Below are 18,188 nucleotides of genomic sequence, written 5' to 3' on the forward strand. Positions count from 1 at the left end.
ATTTCATTGGACTGTATTTTTTTTTTTTTTGGGGGGGGGGGAGATTCCGCACTCAGCACTATAGTATTTCATTATAGTCATTTTTCATTTGTGCTTACGCTGTGACAGCTCTATAAAGGGTGTGCATCCAAAAACAGAATCAGTCAGTTGAAATGGTGAGGACATGTCCTGTTCTGTAAAGAAAAGCTTGCTTATTTACTTCAGCTATTTTTTCTAACAAAATAGAAATGACAGTATGGTGGGTTTGGACACAAGCTTTCTATTTAAATAGGATTCAAAAAGAAAAACATTCAAATAAGGACATGTTCTTTCACAATTCCCCACCTTCCTGGCCCTGACTGTTATAAACATTTTAAGGTATAATGTGTTAGTGTTATTTTTCAAGTTCCATTCCATTTATTTATTCCCATCACATTTATTTGTCTTACAGTAGTAACATGACTAATCCAAGATCATGACCTCTTGTACCAGACTGTACAAATGCACAGCAAGAGTAAGTCCATGTCACAAAGAGTTTAGATAAATGAATGAGAAACGCAGACAGGTGAAGTGATTTGCCCAGCATCACACAGCTGATTGGTGGCAAACTAGGATTAGAATCAAGGTCTCCTGAATCCCAGTCTCATGCTCTACCTATGGGACCATGTTGCCTCTCAATGAAATATGTGATGATGATGTCTATTTTACAATGTCTGCTGTGAGGATTTGTTAGTTAATATTGGTGGCATATTTTTAAAATGAAAAGTGCAATTTCCTTTAAGTTAACGGTATTTTTTTTAAGAGGCCAACTGATCATATAGTACACTGCATGCAATGACTGCTCCTGAAAACTATCCACTAGAATGATTCTTAGTACACTGAGGAAATTAATGACAATTGTTAGGTAATTAGAGAGACAAGATGGGTGAGGTAATATCTTTTATTCCATCTACTTCTGTTGGTGAGAGAGACAAGCTTTTGACCACACAGAGATCTTTATAAATTTAAATTTAGGTCTGGGAAATGTACTTAGGGCTTGGCTATGCTTGCAAGATAGAGCGCATTAAAGCAGCCACAGGCGCCCTAACTCACGACCCGTCCACACTGGCAAGGCACTTAGAGCGCTCTGATTCCGTGGTTAGAGTGCTCCTGGTAATCCACCTCAGCGAGAAGCATAATGCTTGGTGCGCCTTGGGTGAAACGCCCAGGCGTCAGTGTGAACAAGGTGTTGCATTACTGCACTCTGATCGGCCTCCAGAAACGTCCCATAATCCCCTGATGTCAAGTGGCCACTCTTGTCATTGTTTTGCAATTGCTGCATGAATGCGGATATCAAAGCAAACCTTTACAGTGGAATGCTGTGTGTGTGTGTGAGAGAGAGAGAGAGAGAGAGAGAGAGAGGCGGGGGGAGTAGCACAATCTTCCCAAAGAGACTGCTTGTAGAGGAAGAAACTATGCAATGTGAGTGAGGGTGGTGAATTGGACCCTAAGTGTTTAGGGATAAAATTATTTTTGAAAGTAAGAAATTCTGCTTATGAACTCTGTGAAATACTCTGGAGTGCTTACTGACACAAGTCTGTTCTTTTTTTACTTTGGGATCATGTATCATACAATAGTCGGAGAGACGTTCAAAATATTTCAAGCAGAAGCTCAAAGCAGGTGGGACTATCCTTTCCATCTTTAAGCTCTGTGAATCAATTGAAACAGCTACCAAGCCTGCCTGATTTTCAAAGTGTCTGAAGGTCATAGGTCTTCCATTCTTTCTCCTAAAACTTTAATTTAAACATTAATAGTCCTTGGGGTCTTCTAATCTTCCTCTCTTCATATTCCAAGTCCTTAAATGTGAGTCCTTTTTACAGTACTTTTGCAGATTTTTTTTTTAACATGTCTAGTAGGGATGAGTGAAACTCAAAGGGTTTATAGTCTGGGTTCCCTTTGGAGAAAAACTGAAAAATTGGGATGCTTTTCAAACTGTCAAAAAACTCTTCCTGAGTCTGGAAAAAAAATGGGTTGGAAGTCTCATGAAAGCAGACTTTTCTATGAGATCTTTAGAACTTCCTGCTACTATTGGCGCCAGCTAGTCAGGGAAAAAATAGACATATATGCAGCATTTCAGCCCTTCCCAATCTGTTTCTGGCTAAGCTCTGAAGGAAAATTATGAGCACAAAAATGACACATGTCCACCTTACTTGCTAGGGTGGGACATCTGCTTGGGCCAGCAAGGAAGAGGACATCGAGGCTCTTTCCACCGTGCATGAGAAATCCTCCTTCTTTCGAGGTCAGCCAGTGCAGGAAGTGAGACTGTCTTGTCCCCTGTGTGGCCCTGATTGAACAGCTAGCTGGTTTGTGTTATGTTACACAGCATACACACAGAAGTTAAATAAAAATATTGAATGCTCTTGCTGGAAGTTTGCAATGTAACACTACTTTGTTTCTAAGAATTCAGAACGATCATGTGCAAGAACCCAAAAACAGAGACAAAAAGCAGGCTGCTCTCTAAAAGAGGCACAACTTGCCTTACCTTATTGTAAGCTGTCTCCATGTTAAATGACTGATGCTTGCATAGTTCTCTGCAAAGCTTCCCCTAGCCTGCAAGCAGGACCAGAACTGTTTTCCCCTCTCTCTCTCTCTCTCTCTCTCTCTCTCACTCACACACACACACACACACACACACACACACACACACACACACACAAGTGTGAAAAATCGGGATAGTAGGATCCTATATAAGAAAAAGACCCCAAAATCGGGACTGTCCCCATAAAATCGGGACATCTGGTCACCCTAACACACACACACACCGATTCTTACAGTGATAGCTCACAATTCTAATACAGTCTGCCCTAAACCACACTTTCCAGTTCCCTGGGGTCAGGGTGACCTCTGTGGTCCACCACATGCCAATTACCTGCTCAACTTCTTCCTCCTCTTTATGTTGAGGTTTGAATGTGGTTCAAGTGTGACCAGTTATCTTTTGGGTTGTGTGTGGCTGGAGCTGTCATTTTGTTTTGACTCTACTATATGAAGATCACCTATTGACCCTGAAATCAAAGTCAATATTTTCTGTTTCATGAAATATTTATGGGAAACTGAGAGAATGAGGAAGAAGTTTGATCAAAATGACTAGGAACACTTTGCTTTCAAAAATATCCTTTCAGTGGAGTAGGAGTTGACAGTGCATTTTTAAATTCTGCCCTTTTAACACAGATCAGAAAATAATTCATTTTGGATCTATGGAGGGAAGAGTTGTCAGGTGGGAAACTTGTCCAGTATGTTGTAACTAACCCTTTGACCGCAGATCTCTGATGGTACAAATATGATAACCTTAGTGTCTCTCCTCCATTTCACTAGAATTTGATATATTTCTCTAATGCTTCACAGGTGAGATGGGAATATTCCACATTTTCACAGAAAGAGGAGAGTAACTGCTGATATAATAATGATGATAAATTATCTCTTTTCATAGAGACTCATTACTGCAAACAAAGATTACCTTCCTGCATCATTTCAACTTGGGATGTGATATCTTGATATGTATAAGATAAGCACTATCAGGGCTAGTTGGTAGCTTGAATTGTTTGGATACTTACTTATTACCTCTTTCCTCTGTTATGAGATAGTATTTTGTTGAAGCTGGAAAACAAACTAATCAGTTGTTTGCCTCTGCTTTCTTGCTGGGCATATGCCTCTGAAACATAGGGTTTTCACACATTACTGAGGGAAATGTCTGTGGGATCCTCTTCATAAAATATTGACAGCTTATTACTGGTGCTGTCTTTTTTTGCTAGGATGCAATGCCAAAGTTACATTAACCATTTGTTTTCTGTGAAGATCCTTTGGCACTTTTTATGAGGGTGGATCTGCCAAATTTCAATCTGAATAATTGCATTCTGCCTACTTTAAATTCCCCCCTTAATTTCAGTTGGATAAGGAAGCCTTCACTTTCAATCCTAAACCACTGTGCATAGTTTAAGCAGTTCGTATCTCTTAATGCTGCCATAGATGTCTGCATGTCAGTAGAAGTGATTACTATATAGTACTCTATTAAAAGACCTTTGGAATCCATCATGATAAAAGCAAGATGAAAACAAATCATTATTGTCCTAACTTGCTAGCAGATTTATTTTTTCCTTCTCTACAGCTTGTTCACTAATTAGGTGAAACCATCTTCAGCAAGGCCCTTATTTCTTACCTTGGTCTCATAACGGTTTCTCCAGTGGAGTGGGTGAAAGGGACAATGACTACTTAATGTTGCTTGTTACTGTTCGCTCTCTCTGTAACCTGCAGCATGGTGGCATGAAGTATTTGCTTGTAAATGGCACTTGACTCAGAGCAGATGTGTGGGTGGCCCTAGGGGGGAAAATGAATAATAATAGTCCCAGATTACTTTTTTTTGGTCTGGTGACTTGTGTGAACTTTATAACGTGGTCTTGGATAAATGATACTCTGCAGATTAGTCTAACCCACCATTGCATATATTTTAAAAAATATTTAAAAGTGTTTAACATTGCATTTGCATCAGTTTGTCTGCATGCTGGTGATACAGTACCAACATGCAGTTCACTGCTGTGCAAAGCATTTAGGATGGTGTAGTTATGCAAGATGCTATAGAAATTAAATATTTCTGTCATTCTAAAGAGAAAAGTGCTGTCTCCATGTTAAATGACTGATGCTAGACAGTTGATAAAAGTAGACATGAGGGGAAAAAAAACTATTTAAAATACTGACTGAAGAATACACCATACGTGTAACTTTAACTATTGATGTCATGTGTAATAACTATTCTAAATGTAGAAAAACATGAGCTCTAGGACAAAACATTCATTTAGTCTGTTTCTGAATTTAGCTGATTTTTTTCATAGTCCTTACTTTACTGACTTCAAATAGTCACCTTTACATTGCACCAGATCCTCCCTTTATCAAAGTTCTTATGTAAAAAATAGGATTGTTCTATAGAATTAAGAGGATAGCATTCTATTTAGTCATCTAATGTAGCTGTTTATGCAATTAGCCTCTGCTTAAGACAAAATTCTTATTTTTATTTTTGATCAGTATTTGGACACTCCTGAAGACAGGTCATTTGGCAGTTCACTGATGGAGGTAGAAGTGGACCTGGACAGCTACCAAACAGCTTTAGAAGAAGTACTCACATGGCTTCTCTCTACTGAAGATGCATTACAAGCACAAGGAGATATATCCAGTGATGTAGAAGAAGTCAAAGAGCAGTTTCACACCCACGAGGTATATGTGAACCACAGAGACTGAGAAACCAGTGCAAACACTTCATCATCTATTAATTGGTGTTCATCTATTTGTATGGTACATTAAGATCAAAATCATAAAATTTTCACCAGTGCTATTGTCAGTCCCTGTTCTTTCCTTTTCCATTTGGTTTTGGAGACTTTAAATTTAGCACTGGAGACTTTGCCTCTTACACAAGGTGAAGGTGTTTATTTTTACATTGGGTTACAAAGTTAAAATGAATTTTTAAACCAACTTAATTTGTTTTTGAAAATATGTGCAATTGAAGATATTTCTACAAAGTATCCCTCTTCCTTGTAATCTTAGTTAAGATTTACTTTTCTTTTATTTTCAGGGCTTTATGATGGAATTAACAGCTCACCAGGGACGTGTTGGTAATGTTTTGCAAGTGGGGAGTCAACTTATAACAGTTGGGAAGCTTTCAGATGATGAAGAAAATGAAATCCAAGAACAAATGAATCTGCTTAATTCTCGTTGGGAAAGTCTCAGGGTAGCCAGCATGGAAAAACAAAGCAAGTAAGTAATGTGTGTGTGTGTGTGGGGGGGGGGGGGTTACAATTTTTAGATTGCAATAATACAGGGGTGAGAGGGTGATACTTCTTTGCAAATGTATACTTGATCCTAAATTTTAGTTTATCTGCAATTTCAAGTGCATCAAACTCTAAACTTTCGTGTTCATTTGAAAATGGAAGTTGAACAGATGGAAAGCTGTCAACAGTTTAGCTTTTAGCATCATTTTAAATACTCTTTATTCAACCTATCCTGGATTTTTTTCCAGAACATTTCCTCAAACAGCACACAACATTTAGTCAATAGAATAGGAATTATTCTATCAGAAAAACTGGTTTCCAGTTTTGGACAGGGGGTGTGAACTTTTCAAGTCTATATTAATCCATTTTTAATCTAATAAATGGATATTGTCAACAAAAAGTTGCTGAGATTTGTTCTCAGAGGAATTGCTCTGAGAACACATTATACTAGTCAAGTAGTTTGAGCTTGGTTCCTATGGCAATTCTGATTTCTTATTGGACATGTGAAATCATGGTAGGTTAAAGCATTTCATGTTTATGTTGTATACTTTTAATACTTAAATATAGGTTAAATAAAGGAAAGAAAGGGATTTGAGTTAAAATGAGAGGTGAAATGCCAATAATAAAAGAATATGATAACTATTATTTGTTCACATGTACTACTTAATATAAGAATGGATATGTTATTTAAAAATGGGATCCTTTATTCTTCTATCTATTAACACACATAAGGACAAAGTTCTGATATGATATTGGTAACTTAATTCTTATTCATAGTAAAGAAAATTAACTACTACGTATTCATATTAAAGTTAAATTAACTATTAGACTAGCTAGCTTGGTAGAAATGTACACCTTTGCACTATATGAAGCCAGGATGTAAACCTTGAAATCAAAAGGATGATGATAATTTTCTTAAAAGCAGAAAAGCTACGGACCATTTGACTCACAAGAAAATTGAAGGGTTGGAGAAGTAAGGTGATGAGATGTTAAGTGGGAGGTGAAGGAAAAAGATGAAGGGTTTGAGGTAGACAATGAGTGAGAGGGCAGGGAATTGAAGTCTTTAGAAAGGAAGAATGGATTAAGAGTAGAAAAATGAGTTATAGGTTAGCTGCAGGACTCTGACTCTCTGTATTTCGATTTCCATACACAATACAGTACAAGAACATTTACATTAGGTAGGGCATAGTATAGCAGAGAAGGCTGATGTGGGATATAGAGGGGATTGGAGCAGAAATATGATTGCAAAAATGGGAGGAGGAAATATCCCTGCAAGTTTCCTTCCCTCAACCTTTAAAAAAGAATACAGTTGCCTTTCAGATTGTTCAGAGGGATTGGATATTGTCCAGGTTCTCATCTTTTCTCCCCCCCCCCCCATCTGTTGATTTCCTGAGACGCTCTTGAATCTCTTCTGCATAAAATAACTCTACTTCAGAACAGTTTACTTTGGTCATATTGTGTCTTATGGAGCTCTGTTTACTTAACTTATCTGTTTTCATATTGATTCTATACAAAACAGGAACTGAAGTGTAAGATATTTTACTGTTATAATGTATTTATTATTCTACCAAAATGAATCAAGGGGAGAATAAAAAAACAACTACTAACCATTACCAATGTGTTTATAGAAATACAGTAGTAATTACTGTAGATTATAGCTGCTCTCATCAGTAAAATCAACTGGATGTAAGTACATAAGACCAGGGATTGGAGGTCTATATTTGCTTCTTTATTGCTCAGTGTGTTGGTGATTATATGTGAAGTCCTAGAAGGACCCTACATTGGTATCTAGAGGTGTCTGAGACAGTCACAGCAGTTGTGCTTTAAGTGGCAAACTGCTTCTGTCTGTGCCAAGAGTAGAGCTAGCTGGAAAATGTTGGTTCAAGTGAAATTTTGACAAAAAACTGAAACCAACTTCTATCCAAAAGTTAAACTCCAGTTATGGGGACATAGTATTATTAGCTGATGGTCCTTGATTCATGACTCATGGCAATCTGTCAAAGGCTGGCTTTTGTGACATTTGATATGCAGTGCAAAATATATCAGTTTACTCAGATCTTTTATTGTACCAGGGATTTAATGCTAAAATGAAGAACTTTGTTTTCTGTTACTAGTATGGAAGCAGGAAGTCACAGATTTCAGTTAAATACTTTTATTTAACTAAAAAAAGAAGAACAGGTGTACTTGTGGCACCTTAGAGACTAACAAATTTATTAGAGCATAAGCTTTCGTGGACTACAGCCCACTTCTTCGGATGCATATGCATTTGTTAGTCTCTAAGGTGCCACAAGTACTCCTGTTCTTCTTTTTGCGGATACAGACTAACACGGCTGCTACTCTGAAACCTTTTATTTAACTGTAGCAACAACACAACAGATGGGATCCCATTCTGTATCTTACTCAGAGAATCTCTAAACTATGTATGGTCTTCATGTTTCTCTTGTCCACGTCCTTATACACTGCACTTCTTCAAAGAGAGATACAAGATGAGACCACTATGTGCCATTGCAATGATTTACAGGCAAGTTGCAAAAATTAAAAATAAATTAAAATAAAATCCCACAGCAATACATACAACTACCAGGTAGCAAAAATGTTATTAACTGAATCAAATTGCCAAAAAATATCCAGCTTACAACCATATCTGCAGTTGCCTGATCAAAAGGTTGGATGTAGCAGCATGTCCTGACAGGATGATACATTTGTTTTATTTCAGCCCAATGGGATGGTGGGACTTACAAAGTCAAGGGGCCTTTGGAGAGAATGCTCTGCCACCAGCTCCTTCACCAAAGAGTCTCCAACTTTAGTGTTTCTGCTAATACCAACTCAGAGAGGGGAGGCAAACCCGCAGGATGGATGGGCACTAAGGATGTTCAAGATGGTATAGGTCAAAACCAATAGTTTAAGCTCCACCTGGAAGGCTGTTTGCAGCCAGTGTAGATCCCAAAGCACTAGTACCATGTGTTCATGCTATGATACTGCAGTTAAAAATCTTCATAGTTGTATTCTGCACCACCTCTGTTTTCAAGTATAGGCCTCTGCAGAGCACGTTGCTGTAATCCAATTGGGAGGTAACAAAGATGTGGATCACAAAGAGAGATTCATATCCAAGGACCAGGCGCAGATGAAAATAAAGCTATCTTGGTAGTTGTTATTATTTGATTAGCATCTCTAACTGACATATCCAGGGTAAAATCCAGACTCTTGAGTAGCTGTGTCACCCCAGCCCCCTAACTTGGGGTTCGAGTTACTTCTATAGTCTCCAGCCTGGACTGCTCACAAACAGCCTCCAGTATGCAAATCACTCCCAGCTGTGTCTGTGTATGTGCTGCAGCCAACCAGCCACACCTTGGCTCTTAAGTCAAGGTTATACAGCAGGGTGACACCAACATACTGCTAGTCTTAGATTTCCCCCCAGAAAATTTTGTCTTGTATTGCCCAGCCCTCTCCCGGATAATACAAATTCATATAAAGTCCATATTTCATTCATAGAAATATGCACATACCTTGTTACCCCAAATGGAGTTTCATAGACAGTTCAGTTTAAACACACTGGATTATAAAACAAGTTTATTTAACCACAAAGAGCAAGATTTTAGGTGAGTATTATAAGAAAAATAAAGATAAAACACAACTGGTGCCTTAACAATCTATGTTAAATTCAAAGCAAAGTTTTTCAAACCATATGCTCTCAGTAGTCTTACTGATCGAACTCGTTAGGTCAGAATCCCTTCTCCAGTTTAGTGGCTGCTTCCTTTGTTCCTTCTGGTGCATGAATCGAAGGACAGCATGAGAAAGAGGGAGGGGTCGTTGGAGTTTTTATGCCTCCTTTTGATACTGTCAGTTAGCCACTTGGGAAACATTTCCAGCTGAGATTCAGGAGTCAGAATGTCTATAGGAAAGGATGTTCCCTGCTGCTTTTTCCTCACCTATTGGAGCTTCTTTTGTTTCCCTTCCTGCTTGATGACTCTGTTTACTGCTTAAATGCAAATTAAGCAGAACACACATTCCTTTGTTCGAGGCAGACCTAGTCACCAACCTGAGTTTGGAACATGTGTTAAGAAGACCAAGCAGTGGTCTCTTATAACTTCAAATGCGATGTTGCCACATGCGTTTTATCAGGACAATATTGACCAATGAATTATGAGGTTTTCAAATGATACTTCAAAAGCATACTTTGTACAAAGATGATTACAATAGTATTCAGGGTGTGAACACAGGTACATTCTGTCACACTAACGAAACCCTCAAGCTGCAAATGTTACAAAGATGCACAAATCTCAGATAAATAATCTGGTTGCTCCCGACAATCACCACCACCTCAGTCTTGTCCAGATTAAGTCACGATTACGTTCAAATATTGTTTTTGTGTATAAATTATTGTTTAAAACATATATGCTATACTGCAGCATACCAGAATTCACTCACTCAGCACTTTGAAAAAGTGGAGCAGTGGCTACACATCTTCAGATTTTTTTGTCTAGGACTCGCTTAGCCCCAATTCTGCTAATTGCAGGAGCAGCAAAAGGCAGAATGTTATGGTGAAGACAAGAGTGAGTAGGTTAATATATAGGTATATTAGGGTATATATTCCTGCTTACATAATTGACTATTACACTTTTAGTTACTAAATAACAAGAAGAAAATATCCTAAAGTTAACACTTATACTAAAACACCTGACAAATGATCTTGATTTAACTAAAAATATATTAGGAAATCCTAAGTATTTGAATGAAATGTGGCTTTTAATCCACATTCTCTGTATGAGCATGGATCAAAGTAAAGCCCCTTCCAGGAGCTTGACTTTATTTACAAAGGAACATGAAGATGATAAAAAGTTTGGTCCATGCCATCTATTAAGGTTTGGAGGCTCAGCTGAGCCCCCAGGTTTTCTTTGCTTCAGGCCAAAGATCATCACTGTAGCTGAGTTTAGAAGCATTATCCTTCATTTTTCCACCCCCTCCGGCCAGAAGGCACTTCCTCCAGGTTTGATACTGCTAACTAGGCAGTAGATCAGAACTGGCTTCAACCTCTGTCTCCAGGGAAAATTGTTTTTACTTTACTCCCCTAGTCTTGTGTGGGGCTTGTCCACCTCATCACAATATGTTGTAAGCAAATCAGACTGCAACTGATCTAGAATGAACAACTGTCACTCTACTTTACAAGTCTTGAACACATTTATGACAAAATTATCCTCTCAGACTTACGCTATTCGACAAGTCTCTGCTGTTGTGAATACAACTCCCATGATGACACTGAGAAGCTGTCACATGTAAATAGAGGATTATTGCAGACCTAATAAAAGTGTGGGAAATTCAGGGAATTTGCCAATAGTTAATAAATGTTTAGCAATTTTTTAAAAAAATATATAATTGTAATAGAAAATTGCCACATGGTTTTGACTTCCTATTGGCAAGGAGTATTTCAACTTTTCCTTGGCATTTATTTTCAATAAATGGAAATTATTAAATTTGATGAGATTATTATATTATTGAGAGAGAATTGCAAACACATTTCCATTAAAAGCCCCCTTTTTTATGCTATTCTCTAAACCTGAAGTTTATAAAGAGGCTTTTCATCAGTGGCGTGGTGGGATTTTAGTTTTTTTGTTTTCATAATTACTGTTAAAATGGAATTGAATTTTTCCTCAAGTTGAATATGCAGTCTGTATCTTTGACTTACACCCGGGAGGTGAACATAGCAAGTATTTTGGATATTCCTGTCCATAACAGAAGGGTTGATTGTTTCTGGATTTAAATATGAACAGTAAGAGGCAATATTCTGTAATGTTATGGACTTGTGATAAGAGAATCTCTATTCTGGAGGGTGAAAGATGAAGGTTGATCTTTAATCTCTGACAGGCTGGTGCACTGCATTCATGTTAACTGTAGAAATCGTTAGGGATGATGTTTCTTTCATTGCAGTACACTGATGCCAATATTGTCATTCACTGTATCTTCCAGAATTAACTAGAATGCAGATTTTGCTATTTACTGTACTTAATAAAGCCATATTTTAGGAAGAAATAAACATTACAAATCCTAATACACTGGGACACAACATTTCTTAAGGAGCCTTCAGGTATTGAGGATTTCTCTTGCTTTTGCACACTAAAAAGGCTATTTCCTGTAATTTTTTCATGAAATAGGTTTTTAAAGAGATGAGTTTCTTCAGTGGTGTAGCAGCATTTTGTGACACTGTTATAAGCCACTTCTTATTTGGGGAATAAATCCAGCTAACCTGCCTTAGAGGAGCTAGTCAAAAATGTAATGATTTCCACCACCACCCTGAACACCATCCATTTTATACAATAAAATATGTGATAACACCAAAACAAATAGAAGCAGAAGTTTACAATTACATTGTGTCCTTTAAAATGATTATATTTTTCAACTAGAGATGGACACTGACTATTCAGCTATGTTTTATTTAGGGTTTTATGCAATGCTTATCACTGTCATATCTGAGCTACCAAGTTTGAATTTAGATACGAGTTTCCTCCAAGGTTGGACAGAATTTGGAACATAGGAATGTAGGAATTGCCATAATGGATTAGACCCATGTTCCATCTAGTTCAGTACATCCTGTCTCTGAGTGTGGCCATCATGAGTGGACATCCACAAGAAGATGTAAGAGGGAAAGGCTGAGATTTTAGTTTGAACAGGAGGAGACAGACCTGGAGTAGAGAGGTACATTTGTGAGTTCTCAGCATGGAGATGGTAGTTGAATTTTTGTGTTTGTGGATGAGATTACGCTTGCATGGGGAAGAGACGGGGCGGAGAGCAGCATATACTGGCAAAAACAAAAGTCAGTGCCTGTGGACAAGGTGTAGAGGGAGAAGAGAAGGGGACCTAGGACACAGCCCAGTGGACACCTTCCCCCATAGAAAGTTGGAGGAGGATGATTCTCCAAAGAACATGTTTGAAGGAGCAATTATAGAAGTAGGAGGAGAACTAGGAGAGGACAGAGTAACAGAAGCCAAGGGGCAGGATAAGATTTCAAGACCATCCTGCCTGTCACTCGTAAACTGGGCATCATCTTTGACTCAGACCTCTCTAGGTCCTCACAACTAGACTTACATCTACTTCTGGAACATTCTGTATAATATCTCTGATATAGCCTTTCCTATCCATCCTCACAGTTCAAACTCTGGTCCAGTTCTCTTCATATAACTTGATTACTTCAACATCCTTTTCTTTCGCCTAAACAAATGTAATCTTGTCCTGCTCTTATCCATTCAGAATGCTACTGTAAAGAACATCATCATAGCTCTTTGCTTTGGCCATACGTGGAGAATTTTGATATTATCCAGCCTGACTGCAAGTAGTTAAATCCGAGGAGGCACTTGGAGGCAGGCGATTGGTGGGGGCAGGGGGAGGGATGGGACCGACAAACAGGAAATGAAACGAGCAAAAATAAGGTAAAATTCAGAGAATACCCCAAGAGTCCTTTAGGGAACAGTGGGGAAGGGGGGGAGAGGAAGCTATTAAGAAATGCCCCCATCTGGCTCCAGCCAGGCTAACAAGTTTTACTCTGAGTCTAGGTTCTAAGGGGATGCTAAAAGGGGAGGGGGGTATTGACTCCCAACTCCAATCAGCCCATGTTGCCAGTCCCCACTGCTCACGTGTTAAATTTTTAAACAAGCACATTCATGCTTTCTCCCATACTACATTCACACTTGGGAGAAGCTCCCTATAAACATCTAGAAAACTGCTTCATTATCTAATTAAAATCCTCCATATGACACACTTTTGCTGTGGTGCCTCCACACAGCCCAGCTGTGGGCAGGCTGCTCTTGTGCTGAGACCCACTGCCTATCTTGCTAACCAATTTTCTCATTGTTTTCTGGTCCTCCTCTGCCTCGGTTATCTCTTGTTTTATACTTAGATCGGAAGCTTTTGGGGGCAGGGACCATCTCTTTTTTCTATACAACCCCCAGTGCTATGGGTTCCTGATCCAAGAGCAGAACTGCTATGTGCTATGGAAACACAAATAAGAAATAGTAATCCCTCATAGTTGGAGATTGGCTTGAGCATGACATTTAATCTCTTCCAAAATTTGTTAGCAGTATCTATTACAGTATCTATTACAACTCTAGATATTCTTGTCCTCCATATAGATACACAATCTATATTTGCTAAGTTTTTGGTGTTAGTGACATTAAGTTGCAATGAGCAATTGATTTACGTTTTGCGGAGGAGGGAGGTGGAAAACGGATTTTCCTTACATTGGTTTGGAATTTACTTATTCCATGGATCCATGGACAATTATGAGATCTACACTTAAATTTCCATCTGTAAAATTAGGAGATGGGAGCTGCTGCTGGAAAAGAGAGATTTCTAAAAAATAGGTCTAAATATGTCATTTTTATATGTGCATACGTTATACCTTAAATGGTAATTCATCAAAGTATGACTTCTTCATTATCAGGATTGCCCTTGAAAGAATTAAAAGCAATGGAAGAATGAGAGATGGCAACCTGGCTTTGTAGCAACATATGATTTTATTCTCCCTGAATAAATTATAATTAATTTGGTTGACAAATACATCCTTCAGGGAAGAAAAATATTACTTAAACATGAGCTCAATGAGCCTGCCCATGTTCTAGGAAAGCGGACATAGAAAACATAAGGAAAAATAGCACATTCTTCAATATGGGGGAAACAAAAGCAAGCAGTCAGTAAAAAGGAGAGATTTTCTGATGTGATATACAGGAGCGCTGCCAGCTTTTCTGCCGCCCTAGGCGGCGGAAGATCCTGCCCTGAAATGCCGCTCCCCACAGAGGCGGCGGAAGGTCCTGCCGCCAAAATACCGCCCCCAAATACCGCCCCCAAAAGTCGCTGCCCCCCCAAATTGTAGCGCCCTAGGCAACCGCCTAGGTCGCCTAATGGGTTGTGCCGGCCCTGGCGATATAACAGTAGAAGTGACCCAGTAGTTCAAAAAGAGGGTTAGCAGATCAGAGCATCAGAGTTTTCTGGAGCAGTGCAATGCTGCTATTGCTATCCTACAGTAAAAGGAGGCCAAAGGAGATCTGGTATGTGTTCACCATATGTATTGAAAATGTTTGGCTCTTGTAGAACTGCACTAATGACCCGAAGAAAAACAGCAGGCTTTTTTAAATATGATTCTCTACAGTGAAGCATCTGTGTGATAAATGTACTACTGGAGAGGAAAACCTAATGTAATCAGGATTACTTTATGGAGGATTTCACAACTATTAAAAAGCATTCAGTCAACGGAAAAGTATTCTGTAGTAAAAAAATCAAGAGAGCCAAACAATGAACAAAGATTACAATAATCTCTGAAGAGATATACATGAGTATTAAAACCTCTACATATGCTTATAGCAATAAGCTGATGTTTGGAAAATACAAGGAGGAGGAGGAAAAAAACACTATGGAAAAAAAAAGTGATAGTTTTTTTCAGAGATCATTTCATTCTCAGACTTAATATTCCTTGTCATAGAATGATATTGATATTCTTTATAATAATCATCAATGTTCTATCTTAATTTTTAACACTGTGCAAATTTTCTGTATAATACACCTCTACCTCGATATAACGCTGTCCTCGGGAGCCAAAAAATCTTACCACATTATAGGTGAAACTGCATTATATTGAACTTGCTTTAATCCACCGGAGTGCGCAGCCCCGTCCCCCCAGAGCACTTCTTTACCGCATTAAATCCGAATCCGTGTTATATCGGGTCGCGTTATATCAGGGTAGAGGTGTATATGGGAATTACTTCACGTCTAGGATGAAACATCACAACTAAGTAACAGTGCATAGCAATGCTGCACAAAAGAGTATAAGACAAAGTGAAAGAGAATATAATGCAAACCTGAGATTGCAGGGGAGTTTAGCTAGACTGAAGGTAATTACTCCCCTGCCCACCATATAGTAGAATTTTGAAGGGGCGCCCCGTACTCCGATCGTCTTAAGATATGCGCAGTGTGCCTCAGATGACACGTGACCAGGATTCATCACTGAATTTGGTCTGCTGGTTGGATCATTAGCATTCCCTGACTGGGCCGGGTACTGACGGGAATTTTGACATGAAATCCGTGCCCCCAGAGCACCTGGTGCTCTTGCCAGGGGAACAGTCTTAGGTGTGGAGGGTTATGGATCTGTCACTTTACACTTCTTCTGGTCATTCCACATAATAAAGAGACAGGGTTGTGATTCAGTAATACTGGATGACAATTTTTGGCCAAAACTCTGGGGGCAGGAGCGGAGGGCTTGATTTGCTTTTTGTTTGTGGGGTGGATTATTTGTGAAAAATGCAGATTTGGCAACAAAGATGTTTCACAAAGCATGTTGGATTTGCCAAATTATTTTGGACATAAAGAAGAAAAATGGAAATGTTTTCAACATTTTTCAAAATGAAAAAAAATCATTTCTTCCCATTCAAAACGTTTGTTTAAAAAAATCTTTAATTTCAATTTAAAAAGTCAGCAATTTGAAAAAATGGTAAAAATCAAACTGAAACATTTAGATTGTATAAATGAAAGTGTTCAACCTGAAATGATTTTTTTAACTTTCCTTTGCCAAAAAAATTCAGAAAGCATATTCATTTTGATCTCAAATGAGTTTTTTGTTTTTGAAACTTCCAGTGAACTGAAAAATTCATTATTTGCACAGCTCTAGTTTTGATTAAGACCATGAGAGTTATATAAAATGAATGATCCAGTAGAGTGTTGGAAAATACTGTTTTACCTCGAATAGGTAAAACCAAGGCCTCTTGTGGCTTCCTGGAGATTTGGCCAAATTTTAACTGAATTTTTCCTCTATAAAATTGCTTTGGTAGTTTCACAGGTACTATGGTGATGAATGTGGTGTCAATTCCTAACTAAATAATATAATTTTGAGACCGTATTCTCTATCTTCTGTTTGAGACAATTGTGTGGTATTGCTGTGTACTGTTTAAACAGCTGCTGCATTTGAAGAGTTGCTGAAGTAATCCCTGTATCTCCTTCATTTACCTTAAAGAGGAGATGTGAGGATTGATTCAATAACCTTTTAGTGGGACATTGGGGCCACTGTTGAACAGAATGGCTGACTGGCACTCATTCTACTGCCTTGGGTACCCACACCAGTACTAGATGGATAGATGTGCTGGTGCTTCAAGTTTCAGCCACTTCTTCCCTCGGCTTGCCTTTCAGGTTTCCCCACAGGTCCTAAAAATGTTGCTCACCTCCAGCATTCTTAACTCATTGATTCTGACCCTCTTTTTACTCAGTGGTCAGATTTTTGGGAGAGGGAAGATTGGTGGCATATTTCTAAGTTCCATCCACAAGTGAGTTGCAAAAATGACACTGATCACAATATTGTGTGGATATTCAAAATATAGGGCTCCACTGTGTTCCTTGATTTTGGCTTTCCTTTGGCAGGACTCTAATATGCCCGGGGCTTCCCTAGGTATCAGGAAGCAGTGCCTGCAGCAGAGACAGTCTCCAGGCAACCTAATGAGTGTAGTTAGTGTGCTGATGGGTTGGAAGAGGCAGCAGACTGACTCTTAATCCCAGCAGCAGTTCAGCAGCTGCTCAAAGCATGGCTCTGATAGTGTTTGTGCCTGCTTGTTCCCAGCCATGGACCCAGCTCTGCTCCTGCTTTGCCTCATTCCAGGTAACTCATTCATGATCCTCTTTTTCCAATTTCTGTCTTTGGCTCTGACCCATGGTTCTGGCCTCTGACTCCTGCTTTAACCACTGTGTGTGACAGCCCAGGTCCCAGTGACCGACACTAGGTTCTTTGAGCTTGGCTTCTTGTTGGGTGCAGGGAATAAGTGGTGGCACCAAATGAGAAATCACTCTTAATACATTGTGCATATTTGTGATCCTTCCTCTGGTTTCTTACATGAGGAATACAATAGTCCACAATGTTGACAAGCCAATTATCATGCTGGGCATCTGAGTTAAGACCTCGTTGAAATGAATGTGCAGTTCACGCCTCTGAGTCACTGTTCCAGGTTCTCTGCACACTCATGTAGAAGCCTCTGCATTGATTACACTTGGTTCATGTTTTTGAGAGCTTTTTACAACAACCAGAGGATTTTTAATGAAAATTGAGATTCCAGAGAACAACCCAGCAGCTTCAGAGAGTTGCCTGTATGCTGCATAGCCATGAACCAACCCAAACTAAGCCATGTCTAAAATATTACCTCAGAAAAAGCTCAGTTAGATTTGTACTACTCCAAGTTTGCTGGAACCCTACATTTTCATAAAGCTGGCTCTCCTTGACAATTCCTGACTCATTCTCCTAACATCCTAATCTTCCTCAGACCCTCTCTTAGCTACCCATCCCTCATCTTTGCTGGGTGCTCCTGGCCTGTACTACTGTACTGTTAAATATGTGTTTGATAGCCAACTACTCCTCATAGTTCTTCTGCCCAGACCACCTGTTACCTCTTTCCTTGC

General features: G+C 38.9%; 1 protein-coding gene across 9 annotated transcripts in view; it reads left to right on the plus strand.

Annotated features, from left to right (window-relative positions):
* The window catches only part of DMD (dystrophin), a 2,004,766-nt gene that overhangs the window by 708,258 nt on the left and 1,278,320 nt on the right, over positions 1 to 18,188 (plus strand). For all 9 annotated transcript variants that reach the window (XM_054005916.1, XM_054005912.1, XM_054005914.1 and 6 more), the window contains 2 exons: positions 5,032 to 5,220; positions 5,576 to 5,757. In XM_054005916.1, the coding sequence (XP_053861891.1) occupies positions 5,032 to 5,220; positions 5,576 to 5,757 (371 nt within the window). The remainder of the gene's footprint in view (positions 1 to 5,031; positions 5,221 to 5,575; positions 5,758 to 18,188) is intronic.

This window comes from Malaclemys terrapin, chromosome 1 (assembly GCF_027887155.1).
Source record: "Malaclemys terrapin pileata isolate rMalTer1 chromosome 1, rMalTer1.hap1, whole genome shotgun sequence".
NCBI classification, from domain to species: Eukaryota; Metazoa; Chordata; order Testudines; family Emydidae; genus Malaclemys; species Malaclemys terrapin.